The sequence below is a fragment of the Salvelinus alpinus genome, chromosome 33 (assembly GCF_045679555.1).
Source record: "Salvelinus alpinus chromosome 33, SLU_Salpinus.1, whole genome shotgun sequence".
In the NCBI taxonomy this organism is placed as follows: Eukaryota; Metazoa; Chordata; class Actinopteri; order Salmoniformes; family Salmonidae; genus Salvelinus; species Salvelinus alpinus.
This window is the reverse complement of record NC_092118.1, coordinates 8,261,477-8,284,614: the sequence shown is the minus strand read 5'-3', so window position 1 is coordinate 8,284,614 and position 23,138 is coordinate 8,261,477. Positions and strand designations below refer to the sequence as shown.

The window sequence follows — 23,138 nt, the reverse complement described above, 5'->3', positions numbered from 1 at the left end:
TTATTACTGGAGATGAAACATATGCCTAGTTGAATGCTCCCCATCGGTATTATAAAATCCAATGTTCGATCAATAGCCCTTGATTTGAAGGGGATATACTCAACACAAAATAAAGCTGGTAATATGTGTTCATTCTCTATGGGGATGTAATCCTGTAACATACTGTATCTGGGGAATATCAAACCATTGAGCACAAGGTGTTGATAAAGACATATTTTCGACGTATTTTCAACCAAAATAATGTGTTTTCACGATTGACACCGATCAATGACTGACACCAACGGTTAAAGGACACAGTGGATCCCTGGATGTCATGACTTGTTGAACTGGAAGGACTATCACAATAACAACACATCGTGTAGGACTTAAGATCCAAACATACCCTGAGGGTATATGAAGAAGTACGGGCCACTGAGAATAGGGAACACAGAGGGAGGGAAAATGAAGAGAGAGACAGAGTCCTACTTTCAAAACTCTACAGTGCAAGGCTGCTGAAATCCCGCTCACTAAAACCAGAACACACACACTAAAAAGGCCTGTGCTGTCCAACCCACTTACACTAATAACCTGTAAACTATTAGGGTTATTACCCCGTTAGCAAAGAAGCCTAAAACAGCACTTAACACACCAGAAGATGCCTTTGATCCGTGTCTGACTGTGCTGTCAGCCACTCTGGGAAATCTCCACATCACAGGGAAAAGCCCCGCTCTTCCAGACCATATCTGATTAGTTCCAACCGTACTGACAGCATCCCACCAACCGTACTGACAGCATCCCACCAACCGTACTGACAGCATCGCACCAACCGTACTGACAGCAGCGCACCAACCGTACTGACAGCATCGCACCAACCGTACTGACAGCATCGCACCAACCGTACTGACAGCATCGCACCAACCGTACTGGCAGCATCCACCAACCGTCCTGACAGCATCGCACCAACCGTACTGACAGCATCGCACCAACCGTACTGACAGCATCGCACCAACCGTACTGACAGCATCGCACCAACCGTACTGACAGCATCGCACCAACCGTACTGACAGCATCACACCAACCGTACTGACAGCATCCCACCAACCGTACTGACCGCATCCCACCAACCGTACTGACGGCATCGCACCAACCGTACTGACAGCATCCCACCAACCGTACTGACAGCATCCCACCAACCGTACTGACAGCATCCCACCAACTGTACTGACAACATCGCACCAACCGTACTGACAGCATCCCACCAACCGTACTGACAGCATCGCACCAGCCGTACTGACAGCATCGCACCAACGGGATTGACATCATCGCACCAACCGTACTGCCAGCATCCCACCAACCGTACTGACAGCATCCCACCACCCGTACTGACAGCATCGCACCAACCGTACGGACAGCATCGCACCAACCGTACTGACAGCATCACCCCAACCGTACGGACAGCATCGCACCAACCGTACTGACAGCATCCCACCAACTGTACTGACAACATCGCACCAACCGTACTGACAGCATCCCACCAACCGTACTGACAGCATCGCACCAGCCGTACTGACAGCATCGCACCAACGGGATTGACATCATCGCACCAACTGTACTGACAACATCGCACCAACCGTACTGACAGCATCCCACCAACCGTACTGACAGCATCCCACCAACTGTACTGACAACATCGCACCAACCGTACTGACAGCATCCCACCAACCGTACTGACAGCATCGCACCAGCCGTACTGACAGCATCGCACCAACGGGATTGACATCATCGCACCAACCGTACTGCCAGCATCCCACCAACCGTACTGACAGCATCCCACCACCCGTACTGACAGCATCACCCCAACCGTACTGACAGCATCGCACCAACCGTACTGACAGCATCCCACCAACCGTACTGACAGCATCCCACCCCCACGCTAATATGCGTGTTCATAATAGTATAATAATCCATTTTAGTGTTGAGTTTGTAAATAAAGTCAGCGGGGAAGACAGACCTAAAATGTCAAACAGGGAAAACGATGAGTGGATTTTCTATTTCATCAGTGTTGTGTTTGTTACTTGTTAATCAATGATTCTTTCAGGAGGGGAAATCCCACATCAGCAACATTCTCGAAAATTCCCAGTAATCCCACCCTCTCATCCCAGGACTGGGGTTCTTTTTTTGGGAGCTGTAAATTGGTAAGAGGGACATTCCCTCCAAGGGAATGCAATGTGACACTGAGCGGCTGGGATCTGGTGTGTGTGTGCGCGTGTGTCATCTAAAGGGTCACACACTCGGACCAGTAAACAAACAACAATGTTCTATGAACACGACCACACACACAGATGCCCTTAGCCCACACACAACTGTCTCTCTCCCACTGCATGCCTTGGCCGTGCCACACAAACACGCCCCACAACCAGCCTCCAAACACCACCCAGGCCTGCTGACTCATCAATTCAGCATATGATGCCCCGCAGAGGGCATGACGCACACAGGCCTCTCCCTACAGGGCTGGGTCATGGGCTGGGGAGGTAGAGAGAGAGGGAGAGGACAGGCAGCTCATCACACTGACATGCCCTTTACTTGTGTTGGTAGGGACTTTCGGAAGAGAAGAGATGGTGATTGGAGTGGATGCTTTGATGTCAAAGGCATACTCTCACAGCTAGTCATTGCATACTGATTGAAGTAGGGAATGCCAAACAGGTGTGTGTGTGTGTGTGTGTGTGTGTACATGCATGCGTGTGTAAAGAGAAGGGATTAACTTACTCTTTCATCTTTCACTTTGTTTGCCATGCATCCTTTGACTTGTGTGCTACACACACACACACACACACACACACACACACACACACACACACACACACACACACACACACACACACACACACACACACACACACACACACACACACAGTCTTGTATAACTAACCTTGTGGGGACACACAATTCAGTCCCATTCAAAATCCTATTTTCCCTAACCCTAACCTTAATCCAAAAACATAACCTTAACCCTAACCCTAGCTCCTAACCCTAATTCTAACCTTAACCCTAAACCCCGTAGAAATAGCATTTGACTTTTGGTCCCCACAAGTAGTTAAACACGTCCACACGTCCACACGTCCACACCCCCCACCAGCATTCACAAAGCAGCCTAAAACAGCACGACACTTAACATACCATTATGTCTTAATCTAGTGAAGTGAAAGAGAACCACGTTAAGAAAACACCCGAACTCACGAGATGCCACATACATTGGCATCTCGCCAGGAAGTTAAACTCCGTTCAATTTCCTAATGGCATAGCACTGGGCACGGAAAATACAATTTCACTCGTTTACTTTTTCGCTCCTGAAGTGAGGTTTCTACTCCCAGGTGCGTAAAAGAACAACTGACAAAATTCTGTAACTTGAGTGATTTTTGCAAGTACAGTACACCAAGTTTGCTCAAACCTCTCGCCCTTGTCCCAAATCGACAGCTCGTCTTTGCGAGAGGTATTGACATGTTGAAATCACCAAGCTTTCTGTTTAAGCAACGAGCGCACAGCTCGGTCACTCATACAATACCCCACAAGACATGCCACCACTGGTCTCTTCAGGTCCAGAAATAAACTATAGGAAAACGCACAGTGAATAGAGTGGAACTCTATTCCACGTCATGTAACTCAGTCAAGCAGTAAAATCTGCTACTGTTAGATTATTGTTGCTCTTTAATTATTTGTTATTTTGTAAATTTTTCTATTTTCTTATTTTTTACTTCAGTTTATTTGAGTAAATATTTTAACACTCATTTTTCTTAAAACTGCATTGTTGGTTAAGGGCTTGTAAGTAAGCATTTCACTGTAAGGTCTACACCTGTTGTATTCGGCGCATGTGACCAAAAAATGTTTTATTTAAAAAAACTTTTTACCCCTTTTTCTCCACAATTTCTTGATATCCAATTGGTAGTTACAGTCTTCACTGCAATTCCCGTACGGACTCGGGAGAGGCGAAGGTCGAGAGCCATGTGTTCTCTGAAACACGACCCTGCCAAGCTGCACTGCCAAGCTGCACTGCTTCTTGACACACTGCTCGCTTAACCCAGAAACCAGCCGCACCAATGTGTCGGAGGAAACATAATTTTCTGTATTATTGATTTTGTATTGTAGATATGTTATGGTATAGTAGTGTGTAATAATGTGTTGTGTTATGCATTGTTTTGTTGTATGTAATTGTGATTGGACCCCAGGAAGAGTAGCTGTTGTCTTGGTAGCAGCTAATGGGGATCAGGAATAAAATACTAATACTGTACACACAGCATGCTACCTGCCCCTGTCCGCCTCTCTCCATAAATACACACAATTTCCTCTGTAAGTGCTCAGAGGGACCTGGCTCAACGCCAGACCAGCTATTTAGGGTTGACTCCTCTTCTTCACTTTCTATACATCCGTTCCGCTCTCTTTTCCTTTCCCTCTGTTTATCAGCTCTCTCTCTCTCTCTCTCTCTCTCTCTCTCTCTCTCTCTCTCTCTCTCTCTCTCTCTCTCTCTCTCTCTCTCTCTCTCTCTCTCTCTCTCTCTCTCTCTCTCTCTCTCTCTCTCTCTCTCTCTCTCTCTCTCTCTCTCTCTCTCTCTCTCTCTCTCTCTCTCTCTCTCTCTCTCTCTCTCTCTCTCTCTCTCTCTCTCTCTCTCTCTCTCTCTCTCTCATGTTACCATCAGTGCCTGGTCTCTCTCTTCTCTTTCTCCTTGTTCCTCTCATCTTCCCTGTTCCATTCATCACTTCTTCTTTCATCCTCCCTCCTCTCTCACTTTTCCCACTTCTAATACATTATCTATTTTTCATGTTTTTCTCTTTTCTACATTCACCTCGTCTCTTTCTCCCAGATCGTAACCCTCTCTCAGCAAGCCACTCAAGGCCCTTACCGTTTTAAAGTGCTCACAGGAGAAGCGGCTGGGTCCCCTGACAGGCACACCGAGGCCCACACACACCGCCATCCAGGCCCCTCGGGTAGGGCAGAGGGGGACAGGAATAGGGAAAGAGGCTGTAGGTCCAGAAAACTCCCCAAAAAGACAGGACTAGAGATGAGCGCTCGTTATAGCGGCGCTCTGTCACGTAGACGAGGTGGTAAATATAGCCACGCTGTCCGCCTTTCCTTCTCACATCTCTCTCTACTACCCACTCTGTTTACCAACTTCCCATTTTACACCACTCTGTCACGTGCTGTCTCTGTCTCTGCTCTTCTCCAACTTGCTCTAAGTCACCGTCTCAAACGCACTCCACTTTTAAACTCTTTCTCTCTCTCTCTCTCTATGACTCACTCAATCATTGAGTCAACTCTTCTCTCATATCCCTCCTCCTAGCTCTCAGCCCCCCTCTTCCCAACCCATAACCCTCCCATCCCAGCTCAATAGTCTCCTCCCCTTCCCAAGGTGCTGCTAGGCTCAGACCCCCAGACAGGTAGTGTAAACAAGATGAATGTCTGTGTGTCAGAGGTAACAGAATAACAGGCCAATACCTCTGACAGCCTTTCAACTGTCCTCTTACACCCTCCACACCTGGCACTGTAAATAGAGAACACACATATGCACACACACTTGTTCAGGGGAGGTCTGACACATTTGAGAACCCGGAGACAGGTGGACAAAAGGGGAAAGTCTACCCTCATAACCTGAGATTTCCCCATCTATCATCTCCGAGCTATGTGATGTCTTCTTCACAGAGAGAATGTTCACTGTCCTTAAACTATCACTTCTTGCCTTTGGCAGTGAATCTGAAGAGTATGAATATGCGCATTAGTGTTTTTCCATTGTAAAGGATCATATCGCCGGCATAGTGTACTGCACACACACACGCACCTCCACTTTCCAGTCATAGCCTAACATGCTACCTCACCCTTCCATCACCCTCAAACCAATTCTGTCCTCTCAGCGTCCATACGGCTAGGGCTGGCGCTAACATTTTGCGACACTTTCAGCCCATGTCAGGTTAGGCACCAGATGTCTGATGGGAGAATGATGGATAGCTATCCAACGCTACCCAATTCCCATCTGAAGGGGAGGACCCAGAAAAGGAGGTGGTGTAACCGCAGTGTTTAGGGTAAATCGCTTACCACTATCACAGTGGCCCTTGGAAGTGTTATTTCACCCTTGTTACACACACACACACACTTTGGTACTATTTTGAATGACGTCACCTCCACCCGAAACACACATGCTAGAAAGTACAATTAAAAAAAATATATATATTTGAGTGACAGGCCAGACCCTGAACCCAGACCTCTCATAGGTTTCAGCCAATCAGTGAATACCTTAACAAACAGATGGCTCATGGGAAATCAGTATTCATCCGCTGCATGATATGACAACAATTTGTACTGCAGGGAGAGGGAGGGAGGGGGGGGGGCTGGCTGTCGAACTGCTGCTGCTAACCACTCAATACCTGTCACAACTCATCGTAGGAATAAATGGGTAATGAGGACCAGAAAGGGAGGGGGAGAGAGAGAGAGAGACAGAAAGAGAGAATGTATTCAGCTTATAATAGGGTGATGGGGAGGCCTTTCTATAAGCATAGTCCAACTCTTTGAGAAACCAAACCCCCCACCACAGACCAGGGCAGAGATCTAGATGTCCTGGCCCCTGTAGCATAGTGGTTAAGGGCTGAGGATGGCACCACAGACCAGGGCAGAGATCTAGATGTCCTGGCCCCTGTAGCGTAGTGGTTTAGGGCTGAGGATGGCTTCCTACACTGCACGTTCTCTCTCTGCAATCTGTGGTGGACACACACACAGCTCTTTTAAGTGGTTTAAGCCCACAGCTTACAAGTATAGCTACGGAACGATATCAGGCCCACCCTAAATGACCCTTGTCATGTCTGAGCTTGTACTCTGTAATATGAAAGAGCTGTGGTCAGCGACGCCTGGAAGCCACAACGGATACCCCCCCCCCTCCCCACCCACTCCGCTCCCCCCCCCTTCTTTCCTCCATCCTTCCCCCTCTCCTCTTCATCTCCTTCTTTTCCAACCCCACCACAGGTTGAGATGGTGTACTTATTCTGTACTCTACTCTGATGGTAAACATATGGACCTAGTTATGAAGTGGGCAAATCTACAGGACAGAAGTGATTTGTTATCCGATGGGGGCGTGTGCATGGGTGCGTGCAAGCGTGTGAGTGATTGTGTGTGTGTGTGTGTGTGTGTGTGTGTGTGTGTGTGTGTGTGTGTGTGTGTGTGTGTGTGCGTGCATGAGTGTGTGTTCAGGCTACACCTGTAGCTATTGTGCAGACCTGTGGCAGCAGCACGGCTATCGAGGCCAAGTGTGTTAGCGGCTAGTGTGGAACCCTCCCTCTTTGGCACAGAGTGCCATCGTTAAATACATTAGCCCCTCCTCCTCCACTCAAACCAATACAGACAGCTGTCTGATCTGAGTGAGCAACACAAACAACACACAGCTAATTAGCCGACACTTATCACACACCACACACACAGGGAGACGCATGCACGTAAGCGCGCACACACATCTCCCTCGTACTGTCCGTCTTGTCTCTCTCGCTTTCTCTCACACACACTTTTCTTGAAATCTCTACCACTCTATCCTTGAGAATGAGAAAGCTTCCTTTCATCCCTAGAAGTGTCCTCCCTCCTTTCCCTCGCTCGACCCCTCCTCCTCCTCTCTCATCTCCAGAATTTCAATAAGATACTGCTTGTGTTCTGGTATAAATCTTCCATTGTGATTGATGTTGCCTGGCCCATATGTCCATAATAAGTTCAGAAAAGGTCATATCAGTCGATAATCAATAGTCCTTTATTAGGACGAAGTAGGTGGTGGACATTGACTACACATCATCAAAATGAAAGGTCATTTTAATTTCTGAAATACATAAACACACACACACACAAACGTGCATATGCACACACACTCACACATGGGAAAATATGCACACACACACACAAACTCAAAGAGAAAAATACACACTGAAACACACACACACACACACACACACACACACACACACACACACGACCCCTGCGCCCTGTGGGTCTTCTGTCAGTCATGCCGTGTGAAGGCAGTGGTATATAATTAAACAGTCTTATCATCTCTCCTCTCCAGACTAGCAATAACCTGCCTGCTCTACCGACCACTGACTGGTTTACTGACTGTGTCTGACTAGTCACTCGCTGAAGATGAGATAAGAACTAGGGATTAGTACGGAGAGGAAGGAAAAGAAGGAGAGGGGAAGAGAGATTCTACTCTTCCTTTCAAGTCTGTTAACCTGGGACGAGTCAGTGGGTAACCTGTAATACCACATGTCACTCAGATCTCCTTCTATAGGGCATAAGGTATCATGTAATTCAATGAATATTTTCCCATCAGCTCACACCACATGACTTCTTTGTACCTGACTGATACTGTGTCTATCAGTGGGCCCCAGATCCTGTTCACTATTATTAATACAGTCAGCACTGTATGACGCCAAACACAGAGAAGTAACGCAGTAAACCTCCTGTCTGTCCGTCTGCCCGTCCATTTGTCTACGTGCCTGTCTTTCTACTTGCCCAGCCCGCCCGTCTCTCTGTTAATACTCTGTCAATTTCTAAGAATAATCCCCCCCCCCCAAAAAAAACACACGCATGCTCTCTCAGAGTCTCACGCTCAACACTCTTCAACCTGCGATGGCTAATACCTTACTAAGCCTGTTTGGACTTTCCATACAGACATCAAAGCAGCGCTACAACACAGCAACACTAGGTGAAGGGGAAAAACGCGCATGGCTTCAGCCATTTCCCCCACGGACAGACATCGATTAGCTCGCCTGTGCAATCTGACGCCGCAAGTGAACGCTGTAGGCAGGTGAGGAGACGAGCGTTAGCCAACCGGAAAGGAACACAAGGTCAACATCAGAGGGACAGAACGGAACTGTGCTGGGGCGTGGAACGACTGGAATCAAGTGGAGGGAAAAGAGAGGATCGTCGTTTGAACGAGCTTTTCTTTTACAGCGATTGCAGTGTCCTTTTTGTGGAGCGTTGAAATACAATGGACGTGTTCTACTCGCCGAAAGGACACAACGAGAGGAGAGTGAGATATCTAGCCAGGTGGGGAGAGAATTGTACAGCGTGCATACAGTGCAGTGAACAGTATCTCTGACAAATAGTCACAAGTACAATCCTCTAAAGGAGGTCTCCTTCACAACTACTTCTGCGACCCCTTTAAAAACCTCAAAAAGAAGCCCGCCCAGATTGACCCCTGGGTTGACCTGGACGTATTTACCAGCTTCATGGTGACGTTGTTCTGCTCCCAGCGACACAGCAGCACATTCATCTTCCTCCTCGCTCTTCCTTCTCCTCCTCTTCCCCCCTCACACACCTGTCCTAGGTAGGAATGGGAGGATCAACGGCTAGCCAGGACCAGACAGAATCCATCAGAACCAAAGGAAGAAACAGGACTGTGGTCAGGCGGCCAATTAACCAAGAAGAGATCCACAGAAGGAGAGGGTAGATAGGTACAGTAGAGAGGTAGAGAGATCAAATGAGAGAAGGTTTTGAGAAGGTCCAAAAAGTTAGAGGGAGCGAGAGATCCAAGAAAGTTCCGGAGAAATATGTAAAGCAGTAGGATCCACAAAATCCACTATATATATCCAGATAAAGAGCCTGCTCCTGCACCTATCTCTAGCCCAGCAGGTCTCACTGTGCCTGGGGCCGGTGCTCACAGCCTCCCCCCTTCCTTCCTTTCTCTCCACCCCCTCTGGGTCCGCAGCTGGAGGAGGGAAATAGATGCTTCAGTCAAGAGGAGCTCCACCACCTCTACCGCTGTACCACTGCTCTGTCTGAGGGCTAGCCAAACCAAACACACACACACACACACAGAGGGAGAAAAAGGAGGAGGACCAATGGAGGGGAACCCCCTTCTTCTCCGCTTCCCACTCCACCCCGCCTCCTCCACCTCCCGCATCCCTCCCCCAGACGCCCTCGGCAACGCTGGGCATTGTGCTATCGCTCTTCAATGGGCCATCCGTCATATGGGGAGGAGAGAGAGAAGAGAAAGGAGAGAAAAGGAGAGAGACCTCTTAACCTCCTAGCCTCTGTGATCACCCCCACCAAAAAAAAGGGTGGATGCTGGTGCATGATAATACTAAAAGGGGGTGAATAGTGGGTGAAGGAGGGTAGGTTAGAGGACAAACCACATTGGCCTCCTAACTACCCCTCTCTGTTTTCTATGTGTTCTTTATTTAACCAGTCCTTTCTTTCAAAAAAAGAGAGGAAAGGTTTTATTTTCCATAACCAAACATGGAACAGTCCGGTCTCTGATCACCATTCACCCACAGCTTACTGCTGCACAGTTTGTGTGTGTGTGTGTGTGTACACTCGTGTGCGTGCGTGTAACGCACTCCCCGCGCAATGCCCTCCATCTGAGCACAATCCAACCCCCTACACACACACCGCCGCCGCCGACCACAAATTACAAGCCGGATTTGAACTTTGGGAATCGCCCAAGACGCAGCGAAAGTTTCCAAACTACTGGATACGAGATCCTTACCAGGACTCGGCACATTTTCAAACATGCTTTTAGCTATGTTGCATCGACGACACTGCCATAGCCCTGAAGACATTCAAAGAGCCCTGAAGACCTTGAAACCCTGTCAACAACACAGCTACTGAACTCATGCTACCAAATGGTGTTTCAATACAGTAGAAGCACACTTTCCCTATTTCTCTCTCATACCAAATGCATCGAATTCTACCGCACTCTCCCACACCGATGCAGTAGTTACATAGTTGAACAATCCAGCCAGCGTGCAGCACAACACACACACACACACAACTCCAGCTCACTACTAGTCTGTCAACTCACCTTATAACACATCCATTTCATTTAAGCCCTATAAGCATCTGTGGATTTAATGACTGTGGACTATGGCCATAGAGGCAGAGAAGATGTGGCCATTTAGTTCATGTGTTTAACAGCAACAACAACAAAAAAAGAAGCCCATTAAGTGGTGGAGCAGAGAACCGCAGGGTGTGTTTTGTTTCAGAACCCTGGGAGGAGGAGATTAATCTCCGTGTCCCCTGGACAATGGGGCCCCGTTGCGGAAGGGGGCTTTGTTTTGGAGGACCCCCGCTGCCTGGTTCTCGAGGGTTAGGTGGAGAGTGGGGGGTTGGGGTGGTCCTGATGCTGGCTGTTATGGGATGAGGGTGTGTGTGTGTGTGGGGGGGGGGGGTCTGGGTGTAGATAAAATATATGGAGAGGAGAAATGGCAAGAAACGATAGACCACTATCAATTCAGTTCTCTCTCTCTCTCTCTCTCTCTCTCTCTCTCTCTCTCTCTCTCTCTCTCTCTCTCTCTCTCTCTCTCTCTCTCTCTCTCTCTCTCTCTCTCTCTCTCTCTCTCTCTCTCTCTCTCTCTCTCTCTCTCTCTCTCTCTCTCTCTCTCTCTCTCTCTCTCTCTCTCTCTCTCTCTCTCTCTCTCTCTCTCTCTCTCTCTCTCTCTCTCTCTCTCTCTCTCTCTCTCTCTCTCTCTCTCTCTCACCTCACAGACCTAATAGGAAGGCCAGTGTTGCATTACCATAATAACGTGATGTATGATTATAACACAGTTTAGTTCACATTATGGTGCAGTCAGGCAGAAACAGTCCAAATCACGGAATGCCATCTGGGCCCTGGTTGCTATGGGTACCAGCTGTGACCCTGCTAATGAAAGAAACATCTAAATATGCTGCAGTGAGCAGGCTGGTCAGATTTCACCTGCTGTGTGTGTGGGCATGTGTATAAATATATAAACATCAACTTAATCCCTGGAAACAACAAGATTCTACATAGCAACACTGAAGCGTAGTCAATTTTGTCACTGTAGAGGTAAATAAAAGGGTGTTTGGTACTAAGTGGTTAACCTGGGTTGTTTCTGTTATCTTTTGGTGTGTGTGTGTGTGCATGCCGGTGTGTGTGTGTCTGTTCTCTCTATTCAGAAACAGGCAATCCCTGAGCCTCCCCCCCGATGAGTACTAAATCCTAAGTGGGGATCTAAAGCTCTGCAATTAAAAGCATCTCGGTGAATGAGTCACACCCACAGTGACTCGCGGCGTCAAGTTGAGCGCCATTGTGATCCCCACACAGGTAGAAATCGGAGCCATTAAAACAGCTCAGAACATTCCCTGAGGCAGCAGGTGCTGAGTGCTGAATGTTGAACACAGCAGAGGACAGAGCTCCCATAATCACGCATTGGTAGCATCTGGGGCACTTATCCACATCCCAGTTCATATTGAGGAAGGGAAATGAAAGGATCAGATAGGTATATCAATCACACGCCAATCAAATCGGAATCATTCAGAAAGTGGACAAAACATACAACATAGACCAGCAACTTGAGTACCTTTCGGCGACAAACCAGAAACCTCTCGTCGCTAGAGCCATGAATTCTGCGTAAACACACACAAAAAAACGTCAATCTCTTTAGTCAGCCTACAACGGTTATTCAGTCCTACCACCATCCCATTCGAGGGTGACCTTACGACCTACCCTCTGCAGGTCATGTGACATCATCACCAACCCGTGACCTCTACCTCATGGCCCCACCCTCCCTATCGACGCCACCGCACACTGTTTAGATGGCGATGGTGTCCGATTGTGTTAGCCTAACCGTGGTCCAATGGTCCCAGGAGTGACCACGTTCAATGGCCCTGTTTGTCTGACTGACGTGCTCTTTGTGACACTAACGCAGGAAAGGAGCGAAGGAGCGAAAGAGGCGAGAAGGGCATCTAAGGGAGGTCTCTGAATTGACGTAAGCCCAGTAGAAACAGATGGGCAGAACTAATTAATATGGTTATCCCGGACCGGGAGGGGGGCTGTGACCTCACACAGAAAGACAGGGTTGAGACACAGGAACTGGAATTAGATAAAGAAGGATCAGACCGACATTATGTCATAAAGTGTACATGTGAGTCCAATCATTTCGTTCAGTTCACACCGACATCATGTACACAAACAACATCATTGGTGGGGATGATCCTTCATACCTCCTGAATAATCTTGAGATGTATGACATCACTGTCTAATCCTTCTCTATCTGATTCTAGCACAGGTACAGGAAATACAAATATACCTGGAAATACAGTGCATTTGGAAAGTATTCAGACCACCTTCCCTTTTTCCACCTTTTGTTACGTTACAGCCTTATTCTAAAATGGATTGAAAAGAGGGGCCTCCCAAGTGGCGCAGCAGTCTAAGGCAATGTATTACAGTGCTTGAGGCGTCACTACAGACCCAGTTTTGATCCCAGGCTGTGTCACAACCCGTCGTGACCGGGAGTCCCATAAAGCGGTGCACAATTGGCCTCAGCGTCGTCCGGGTTAGGGGAGGGTTTGGCCGGAGGGGGTTTAACTTGGCTCATCGCGCTCTAGTGACTCCTTGTGGCAGCCGGGCGCCGGCAGGCTGACTTCGGTCGTCAGTTGAACTGTGTTTCCTCCGACACATGTGGCAGGCGGGTGTTAAGAAGCAGGTCATGTTTCGGAGGATGCATGACTCGACCTTCGCCTCTCCCGAGCCCGTTGGGGAGTTGCAGCGATGAAACTAGATTGTAAATTGGATCGCAATTGAATATCACGAAATTGGGGAGAAAAAAGGGGTTAAATAAAAAATATTTACATAAGTATTCAGACCCTTTGCTATGACACTCAAAATTGAGCTCAGGTGCATCCTGTTTCCATTGATCATCCTTGAGATGTTTATACAACTTGATTGGGGTCCACCTGTGGTAAATTCAATTGATTGGACATGATTTTGAAAGGCATACACCTGTCTATATAAAGGTCCCACAGTTGACAGTGCATGTCAGAGAATTAACCAAGCCATGAGGTTGAAGGAATTGTCCGTAGAGCTCAGAGAAAGGATTGTGTCGAGGCACAGATCTGGGGAAGGGTACCAAAAACGTTGTGCAGCATTGAATGTCCCCAAGAACACAGTGGCCTCCAAATTTGAAACCACCAAGACTCTTCCTAGAGCCTGGCCAAACTGAGCAATCGGGGGAGAAGGGCCTTGGTCAAGGAGGTGACCCGATGGTCACTCTGACAGAGCTCCAGAGTTCCTCTGTGAAGATAGGAGAACCTTCCAGAAGGACAACCATCTCTGCAGCACTCCACCAATCAGGCCATTATGGTAGACTAGCAAGACGGAAGCCACTCCTCAGTAAAAGGAACATGACAGCCCGCTTGAAGTTTGCCAAAAATCACCTAAAAGACTCTCAGACCATGAGAAACAAGATTCTCTGGTCTGATGAAACCAGGATTGAACTCTTGAACTCTTTGGCCTGAATGCCAAGCGTCATGTCTGGAGGAAACCAGGCACCAGCTCATCACCTGGCCAATACCTTCCCTACATTGAAGCAAGGTGGTGGCAGCAGGGATGTTTTTCAGCGGCAGGGACTGGTAGACTAGTCAGGATCAAGGGAAAGATGAACGGAGCAAAGTACAGAGAGATCCTTGATGAAAACCTGCTCCAGAGCATACAGGACCTCAGACTGGGGCGAAGGTTCACCTTCCAACAGGACAATGACCCTAAGCACACAGCCAAGACAATGCAGGAGTGGCTTCGGAACAAATCTCTGAATGTTTTTGTGGCCCAGCCAGACCCCGGACTTTAACCCGATCGAACATCTCTGGAGACACCTGGAAATAGCTATTCAGCGACGCTCCCCATCCAACCTGACAGAGCTTGAGAGGATATGCAGAGAAGAATTGGAGAAACTCCCAAAATACAGGTGTGCCAAGCTTGTAGCGTCATACCCAAGAAGACACAAGGCAGTAACCGCTGCCAAAGGTGCGTCAACAAAGTACTGAGTAAACTGAATTTTTATGTAAATGTGATATTTCAGTTTCAGGTTTTTGCTTTGTCATTATGGGGTATTGTGTGTAGATTGATGAGGTAAAAAAAAACGATTAAAAAAACGATTTAAATGTAGAAAACGTCAAGGGGTCTGAATACTTTCCGAATGCACTGTATAAGATTACATTTCTGGGTATATTGTGGGCATAATTATATTGTGTTTGTTAACATTGATATAACGTAATGCAGCATTCAATATGAATATAGGATGACAACAGCGACAACAACAGTGAGTCTGTTTTATATAACCGTGCCAAAACACTACTCATAAAATAGTGTTTTGGCTCATAAAAACGACAATAAAAAAGTGTGTGTTGCTTGTGACTGTTAGGCTAGATACTCTGTCACAGAGGAATACTAATAGTCCCAGACCTGTGTGTGCTTTGTTTGTGCTTTTGCCTACTCCAAACACACTGTCAAGACAAACACTGTCACGTTTGGCATGACAATTCCATAAAGAGTTGGCAAGAGAGCAGAAACAGACTGGCACCACCCAGGCTAGAATACTAACACTACCCAAACAAAACAGAATGAACACTTCTAGAAAATATCTGATATCAAAGCAGATCGAGGCCGTTCCCTTGTGTCGCTTTTGAGAACGATAGAAACAGGTCCATGCCAATGAATAATTGAATAGTACATTATATTTTCCATCTATACATTTCTGTATTGATCTTCTTTATAGAAATAACCTGCTAGTTCTAAGGGGAAAAGCCAAGATCCTTATCCTGAAATAGATGAAACGGAGTCTAACGTCAACAGTATCAGAGAATCAAATGGTGTATTAGCAGTGTGTGACGTCTGTGTGTGAATTAGAGAAGGAGGCAGTGCTGTGGCGGCTCTGGACTGATGGTTTCTGGGATAGCGATCTAGCCTTCCCTCAGTGAGCAAGCGAAGAGGCGTGCTGTCGTGGGCTTTATCAATGCCAATATAGGCTCCTGTCTGAGACTTTCATTGTGGCACAAACTGAAAAAGACAAAGACACAAATCCAGATAGAAGCAGACAAAAAGACACACATATCCTAGATTTCACACTCTGATATTATACTCGTTTCTTTTCTGATCTGATAAGATTCCACAGTGGACATAGCCAGTCATTGAGAGCGCAATGCCTGTGTTCTACCGACACACAGACACACGGTCCATACGCACACGGTGCGATTTGTCTTCGTCTTTGTTTTTCTGGTCATCACACATTTTAGACACCTGCTGTTCACACATTAGTCAAACTATTCAAACAAGTCAGAGTGTATTCACTCTGCGTGAGCTGTAATGTGTGTGAGCTTCAGTGTGTCGATGGGGAATTAAGCCAGTCAAACCATTTCTCTTTTAGCTCAGACATGAAAATCACAGTCAGAAGAATGGATACAAATTTGTGAAAAATTGATATTTACATAAAGCAAGATTATTTTGGAAGACATTATATTGGTAATTGGACTCGATTTGTCAAAACATTTATTACATACAGTACCAGTCAAAAGTTTGGACATACCTACTCACTCAATGGGTTTTCTTTATTTTTACTATTTTCTTCATTGTAGAATAAAAGTGAAGACATCAAAACTATGATATAACACACATGGAATCATGTAGTAACCAAAAAAGTGTTAAACAAATCAAAATATATTTTATATTTGAGATTCTTCTAAGTAGCCACCCTTTGCCTTGATGACAGCTTTGCACAATGTTGGCATTCTCTCAACCAGCTTCACCTGGAATGCTTTTCCAACAGTTCCCACATGTGCTGAGCACTTGTTGGCTGCTTTTCCTTCACTCTGCAGTCCAACTCATCCCAAACCATCTCAATTGGGTTGAAGTCGAATGATTGTGGAGGCCAGGTCATCTGATGCAGCACACCATCACTCTATGTCTTGATCAAATAGCCCTTACATAGCCTCAGATCCTCAAAAGTTTCTACAGCTGCACCATCGAGAGCATCCTGACTGGTTGCATCACTGCCTGGTATTGTCACGTTCCTGACCTTATTTTCCCTTAGTTTGTATTTATTTAGTATGGTCAGGGCGTGAGTTGGGGTGGGTTGTCTATGTGTGTTTTCATTGTTGGGTTTTTTGTGTTCGGCCTGGTATGATTCTCAATCAGAGGCAGCTGTCAATCGTTGTCCCTGATTGAGAATCATACTTAGGCAGCCGGGGTTTCACGTGTGGTTTGTGGGTGTTTGTATTTCGTGTCAGTGTTCGTGCCACACGGGACTGTTGTTCGGTTAGATTCTCCTTGTTATTTTGTTTCGTGTAGTGTTCAGTTTATTTTCATAATAAAACATGGACACTTTCCACTCTGCGTCTTGGTCCGATCCCTACACTTCCTCTTCAGACGAAGAGGAGGAAATCTGCCGTAACAGGTATGTCAAGTGCTCGGCCTTCGACCGCAAGGCACTACAGAGGGTAGTGCGTACGGCCCAGTACATCACCGGGGCCAAGCTTCCTGCAATCCAGAACCTCTATACCAGGCGGTGTCAGCAGAAGGCCCAAAAGATTGTCAAAGACTCCAGCCACCCTAGTCATAGACTGTTCTCTCTGCTACCGCATGACAAGCAGTACCAGAGTGTCAAGTCTAGGTCCAAAAGGCTCCTAAACAGCTTCTAACCCCAATCCATAAGACTACTGAACATCTAATCAAATGGCTACCCCGACTATTTGCATTGTCCCCCCCCCCCCCCTTTTACGATGCTGCTACTCTCTGCTTATTATCTATGCATAGTCACTTTAACTCTATCTACATGTACATACAGTATTACTTCAATTACCTCGACTAACCGGTGCCCCCGCACATTGACTCTGTACCGGTACCTCCTGTATATAGCCTCACTATTGTTATTTTACTGCTGCTCTTAAATTATTTAATACTTTTATTCCTTCTTTTTTTTCAGGTGTATTTTTCTTAAAACTGCATTGTTGGTGAAGGGCTTGTAAGTGATCATTTCACTGTAAGGTCTACACCGCATGTGACAAATAAAATGTGATTTGATATGTGAATGCATTCCCCTTTCTCCTTCCCCTTTGTCATGGTAAAAAGCAATGAAGTCAGCCAGACCTCCAGCCAGTTTATCCACTGTGAGGGGAAATTAGCAATCTAATGCAGCAGGAAATAGAGTCCAATCCCCCTCCCCTTTCATTCTCACCTACTGGGCCCTACACGTCTCTAGAAGGCCTAAACAACTGGTCAAATACGGGCACCATTAATGTCAATGGTCCCTGAGACAATGCTTGAGGTTAAGAGGGTTCCAAGGCTGTTGATTGTAAAGAGGGTATGGAGGAGGAAGGGAGGAGAGAAACATCTACCGCCAATCTATATCATTCCATTAGGGTCAATTAACTAGATATGAGTCCACACGGTAATCAAATGTATTCACAAATACCACCAATCAAAAACATAGCTGCTATCTGAACCCAGCACCTGATCAAGTTCAAAGTCTGAGAATTAAATTGAGTCCTTGAATTAAATTACACCCAATTACAATAATTCAAATGACCAGAGTCATTATCAACACATTATGCATGCTCTTATCTAATGGTCTGATTAACGGAACTCCGTGTCGATGCTAAATCTCACGCGGAGAGATAGATGACTATCTAGCCTTCCGACGTCCCAGACAATAATAAAGAAATGTAGTTAAGATATTTTAATATCGCTCTCAGCAAAGCTCGTTCTCTCTCTTAACTAAAGGTCCCTCTACATCCTGAATCGATACTTGCTTTGAGATCATTTGAGCAAATACTGGGAGAAATTCAACTCTCTCCAATAGGCGGTCATTGCGGTGTGCTTTTCATTCAGACACTAACATAGATAAGCCCTAAGCCTTGGTTATGGCTCTTAATGAGAACCAGGCTTTTCATAAAAGACAGACTTAAAGCCTTTATCTAGAGAAATGCTTATTAAGATAAGACCTTCCTATCACACTACTGGCAGATGGGCAGATGGATGTGTGTGTGTGTGTGCTTGCATCTGTGTGTGCGTGTATGTATGTGTGTGTGCATGCATGCACGTGCGTGTCACCTCATAGTCTGTTCATATACTGTTGTTTACTCACTGTGTGTACAGTACCAGTCAAAAGATTGGACACCTACTCATTGCAGGGTTTTTCTTTATTTTTACTATTTACTACATTGTAGAATAATAGGGATGACATCAAAACTATGAAAAAAGTGTTTAAAAAAATCGAAATATATTTTATATATTTGAGATTCTTCAAAGTAGCCACCCTTTGCCTTGATTACAGCTTTGCACACTCTTGGCATTCTCTCAACCAGCTTCACCTGGAATGCTTTTCCAACAGTCTTGACTGATTTCCCACATATGCTGAGCACTTGTTGGCTGCTTTTCCTTCACTCCCCGGTCCAACTCATCCCAAACCATCTCAATTGGGTTGAGGGTGAGTGATTGTGGGAGCCAGGTCATCTGATGCAGCACTCCATCACTCTCCTTCTTGGTCAAATAGCCCTTACACAGTCTGGAGGTGTGTTGGGTCATTGTCCTGTTGAAAAACAAATGATAGTCCCACTAAGCCCAAACCGAATGGGATGGCGTATCGCTGCAGAATGCTGTGGTAGCCATGCTTGTTAAGTGTGCCTTGAATTCTAAATAAATCAGAGACAGTGTCACCCGAAAAGCACCCCTACACTCAAGGGCTTTGTTAAGGGGGGGGGACGACGACGACATGAATGATTCATGGTAGGTAGGGGCCCCTAAATGTTTGGAGAATTATTTGTCTATCATTTGTTTTTAAATCTGTGATGAAAATTAATACGTATAACCATAATCAGATCAGGCATCTTTACCCAACCATCCCAAAATACTGTTTCAGAGTATTTTCTGCTATGGTTTATCTCCTGTTGAACTTACTCAGGAATGCCCAAATAATGTCTTGACACTACAGTTGCAGTTTCTCTGTAGGTACCACATTTACGTTGGCAGTCCACATAGTTCAGGATTTTCTTTATTTTGGGAATGTTATTTGGGCATATATTTAGGAATTATGCATAGGACAGAAGAGGGTTAGCCTTGTTTATAAGAATTGGTAATAAATTCTTTAATCTGAAACATGGATCATTGGTAATTTCTTCATGAAAACGGAATACAATACGATATACAAAAAAATAAGTCACTAATTGTGTAGTTATTCATAATAAAGCGTCATAAAAATCTCATGACAGACAGTTTTTGTTAACATTAGGAACCAATGCAATACTGTTAATATAGGCAAAGGATGAAGGTGGAAACTAGAATTTGCACAATTGTAGTATAGAGCAGCAGAAGCGTATAGTTAGTACATTTAGTAACACATATTGTTCAGTACGTTATTTTAATCTGAAACATTCTGATTTCTATGTTAGGGGCACGGTAGCTTTTTGGGCAACGCCCCTGCCCACACCATCACACCTCCTCCTCCATGCTTCGTGGTGGGAACCACACATGCGGAGATCATCCGTTCACTTACTCTGCGTCTCACAAAGACACAGCGGTTGGAACCAAAAATCTAAAATTTGGACTCATCAGACGAAAGGACAGATTTCCACCGGTCTAATGTCGATTGCTCGTGTTTCTTGGCCCCAGCAAGTCTCTTCTTATTATTGGCGTCCTTTGGTAGTCATTTCTTTGCAGAAATTCGACCATGAAGGCCTGATTCACGCAGTCTCCTCTGAACAGTTGATGTTGAGATGTGTCTGTTACTTGAACTTTGTGAAGCATTTATTTAATGAACTTATTCTCTGCAGCAGAGGTAACTCTGGGTCTTCCTTTCCTGTGGCGGTCCTCGTGAGAGCCAGTTTCATCATAGTGCTTGATGGTTTTTGCGACTGTGCTTGAAGAAACATTCAAAGTTCTTGAAATTTTCCAGATTGACTGACCTTCATGTCTTAAAGTAATGATGGACTGTCGTTTCTCTTTGCTTATTTGAGCTGTTCTTGCAATAATATGGACTTGGTCTTTTACCAAATAGGGCTATCTTCTGTATTCCACCCATACCTTGTCACAACACAACTGATTGGCTCAAACGCATTAAGAAGGAAAGAAATTCCACAAATTAACTTTTAACAAGCCACACCTGTTAATTGAAATGCATTTCAGGTGACTACCTCATGAAGCTGGTTGAGAGAATGCCAAGAGTGTACAAAGCTGTCCTTACGGCAAAAGGTGGCTACTTTGAAGAATCTCAAATATACTGTATTTTGATTTGTTTAACACTTTTTGGTTACTACATAATTCCATATGTGTTATTTCATAGTTTTTATGTCTTCACTATTATTCTACAATGTAGAAAATAGAAAAAAATAAAGAAAAACCCTTGAATGAGTAGGTGTGTCCAAACTTTTGAATGATACTGTATATACTATTTTGTCAACATACCTTATCCTAATATACCTACTACTGTACATAACACCCTCATTTGCTCCAGGGACGCTGTACTACTATGAATGACCATTTAAAACAACACATTTCACTGCACCTATCCTGTGTATGTGATTATTATTTTTTTTTAAATATATATATATATTTACCAAATTATACACATCACATAAAGTCTTTACTCACTCTCATATGTTAAAAAAAGAAATACACATTTGTATTGTATTTGCGAGACATTCTACTGCACTGCTGGAGCTAGTTACACAAGCATTTCGCTGCACCTGCCATAACACCTGCAAATCTGTGTACGTGACCAATAAACTTTGATTACATGATTTGTGTGTGTGTGTGTGTGTGTGCGTGCGCGTGCGTGTGGACATGTCCATTGGAAAGGTCTGTGACAAGCTGCCACAATAGGCAAGGTTCACTTACAACCCTAACTGTGACAGAGTGACAGACAGATCAATGCCACAAATTAAGAAATGTAATAAAATAGTTACAATAATGTGTGTATGGCTGAAAGGAGGAAGGTACATTATCTCCAAAAATATAAACACAACATGCAACAACTTCTAAGATTATAGATACGTTCTAACTTCTTGTCAATGCTTAGACTTCATTCCTAGTCACCCCCATAAACAGACTGAGGTGTTCAGCATCCTAGAAGCTCCTAGAAGCTCCTAGAAGCTACGGTCATTGCAGTTTTTCCAACTTCCTCTCTCTGTAAAATCAAATCAAATTGTATTCGTCACATGCGCCGAATACAACAAGTGTAGACTTTACCGTGAAATGCTTACTTACAAGCCCTTAACCAACAGTGCAGTTCAAGAAGAAGAACATATGTACCAAGTAGACTAAAATAAAAAGTCATAATGAAAAGTAACACGATAAGAATAAGAATAACGAGGCTATATACAGCCACTTCCACAGCCAAGGATAAATGAACCAGCGACAATGCACAGTTAGATATTGAGGCAGGGAAAGAGGGAAAGGAGAGGAGGCATAGATGGGAGGGAGTGAAATAGAGGCAGTGAAACAATAGATGGAGAAGGTGGGGGGGGGGGGGGGGGTGAAATGTGCTCCCTGGAGATCAAAGAAAACACGCTCCTGAAAATACTCTGTCAAGAAGTGCTATGAATGCATAGTGAAGACACCCCCCCCCCCTCGCCCCCATGCACACACACATTCTCCTTTCACCTTATACACAACACACATCCTCGTTCAGAGACATTCTCTAAATACAAAGGCAATGTTTTGTATAGTGAGCAGCATTTATACATCATAGACAAGGAGTGGCAGTGACGCCCTTTGACTGTGACAAACACACACACCCACCCACACACACACACGCACGCACAGCATTGATGGCCTTGACAACCTACTTCCTGCCGGTTTGGCAATTGTGCCACTCTGGCTGTATTCACTGCTAAGCAATAGAGGGAGAGGTGATGCAGTACATAACGGATGCTCACCACTAGAGGCCAGTAGAGTCTGCATGTGTACTTTCATTGCAAACAAATATGTCAGTGTGCCAAGTCATTTGCCTGGAAAGATGATTTCCCTCTCTCATAAAGACTAGGGATGTGCATATTTTTCTTTCAAGACAATTCTATACGTATCTAGATACATGGGCTCTGATATAGGAACGCTGCGTTTTAGTTTTAAACGATTCGGTGCGGTTAGGTTTGATTAGAGAACGAGTCGTTGCGATTCGGTTCGACGTGATACGATTTGACGCACAAACATTTGTTGCATGAACATTTTCCATTCTAAATTCAAATCTGCTGCTGATGGAGCTCATAAGCTGGGCCTCTCTGAGATGGATCTGTCTGAGTTGACTTCTGTGTGTGTGTGCGCGTACGCGTGTGGTGTGTGTAAATTACAACAACGAAAACAGACCCAGACCATTATTCCTCCTCCACCAAACTTTACAGTTGGCACTATGCATTCGGGGCAG

At 45.4% G+C, this 23,138-nt stretch overlaps 1 protein-coding gene across 7 annotated transcripts in view; it reads right to left on the bottom strand.

The window, feature by feature from the left end:
• Positions 1-23,138, bottom strand: part of nav2a (neuron navigator 2a) — a 298,168-nt gene that overhangs the window by 111,281 nt on the left and 163,749 nt on the right. The window contains exon 1 of one of the 7 annotated variants that reach the window (XM_071381947.1): positions 9,215-9,744. The exons of the other annotated variants lie outside the window; for them this stretch is intronic. Within the exon in view, the coding sequence (XP_071238048.1) occupies positions 9,215-9,265 (51 nt within the window). The 5' untranslated portion in view covers positions 9,266-9,744. Of the gene's footprint in view, positions 1-9,214; positions 9,745-23,138 lie in introns of those variants that run through there. 7 annotated transcript variants of the gene reach the window in all.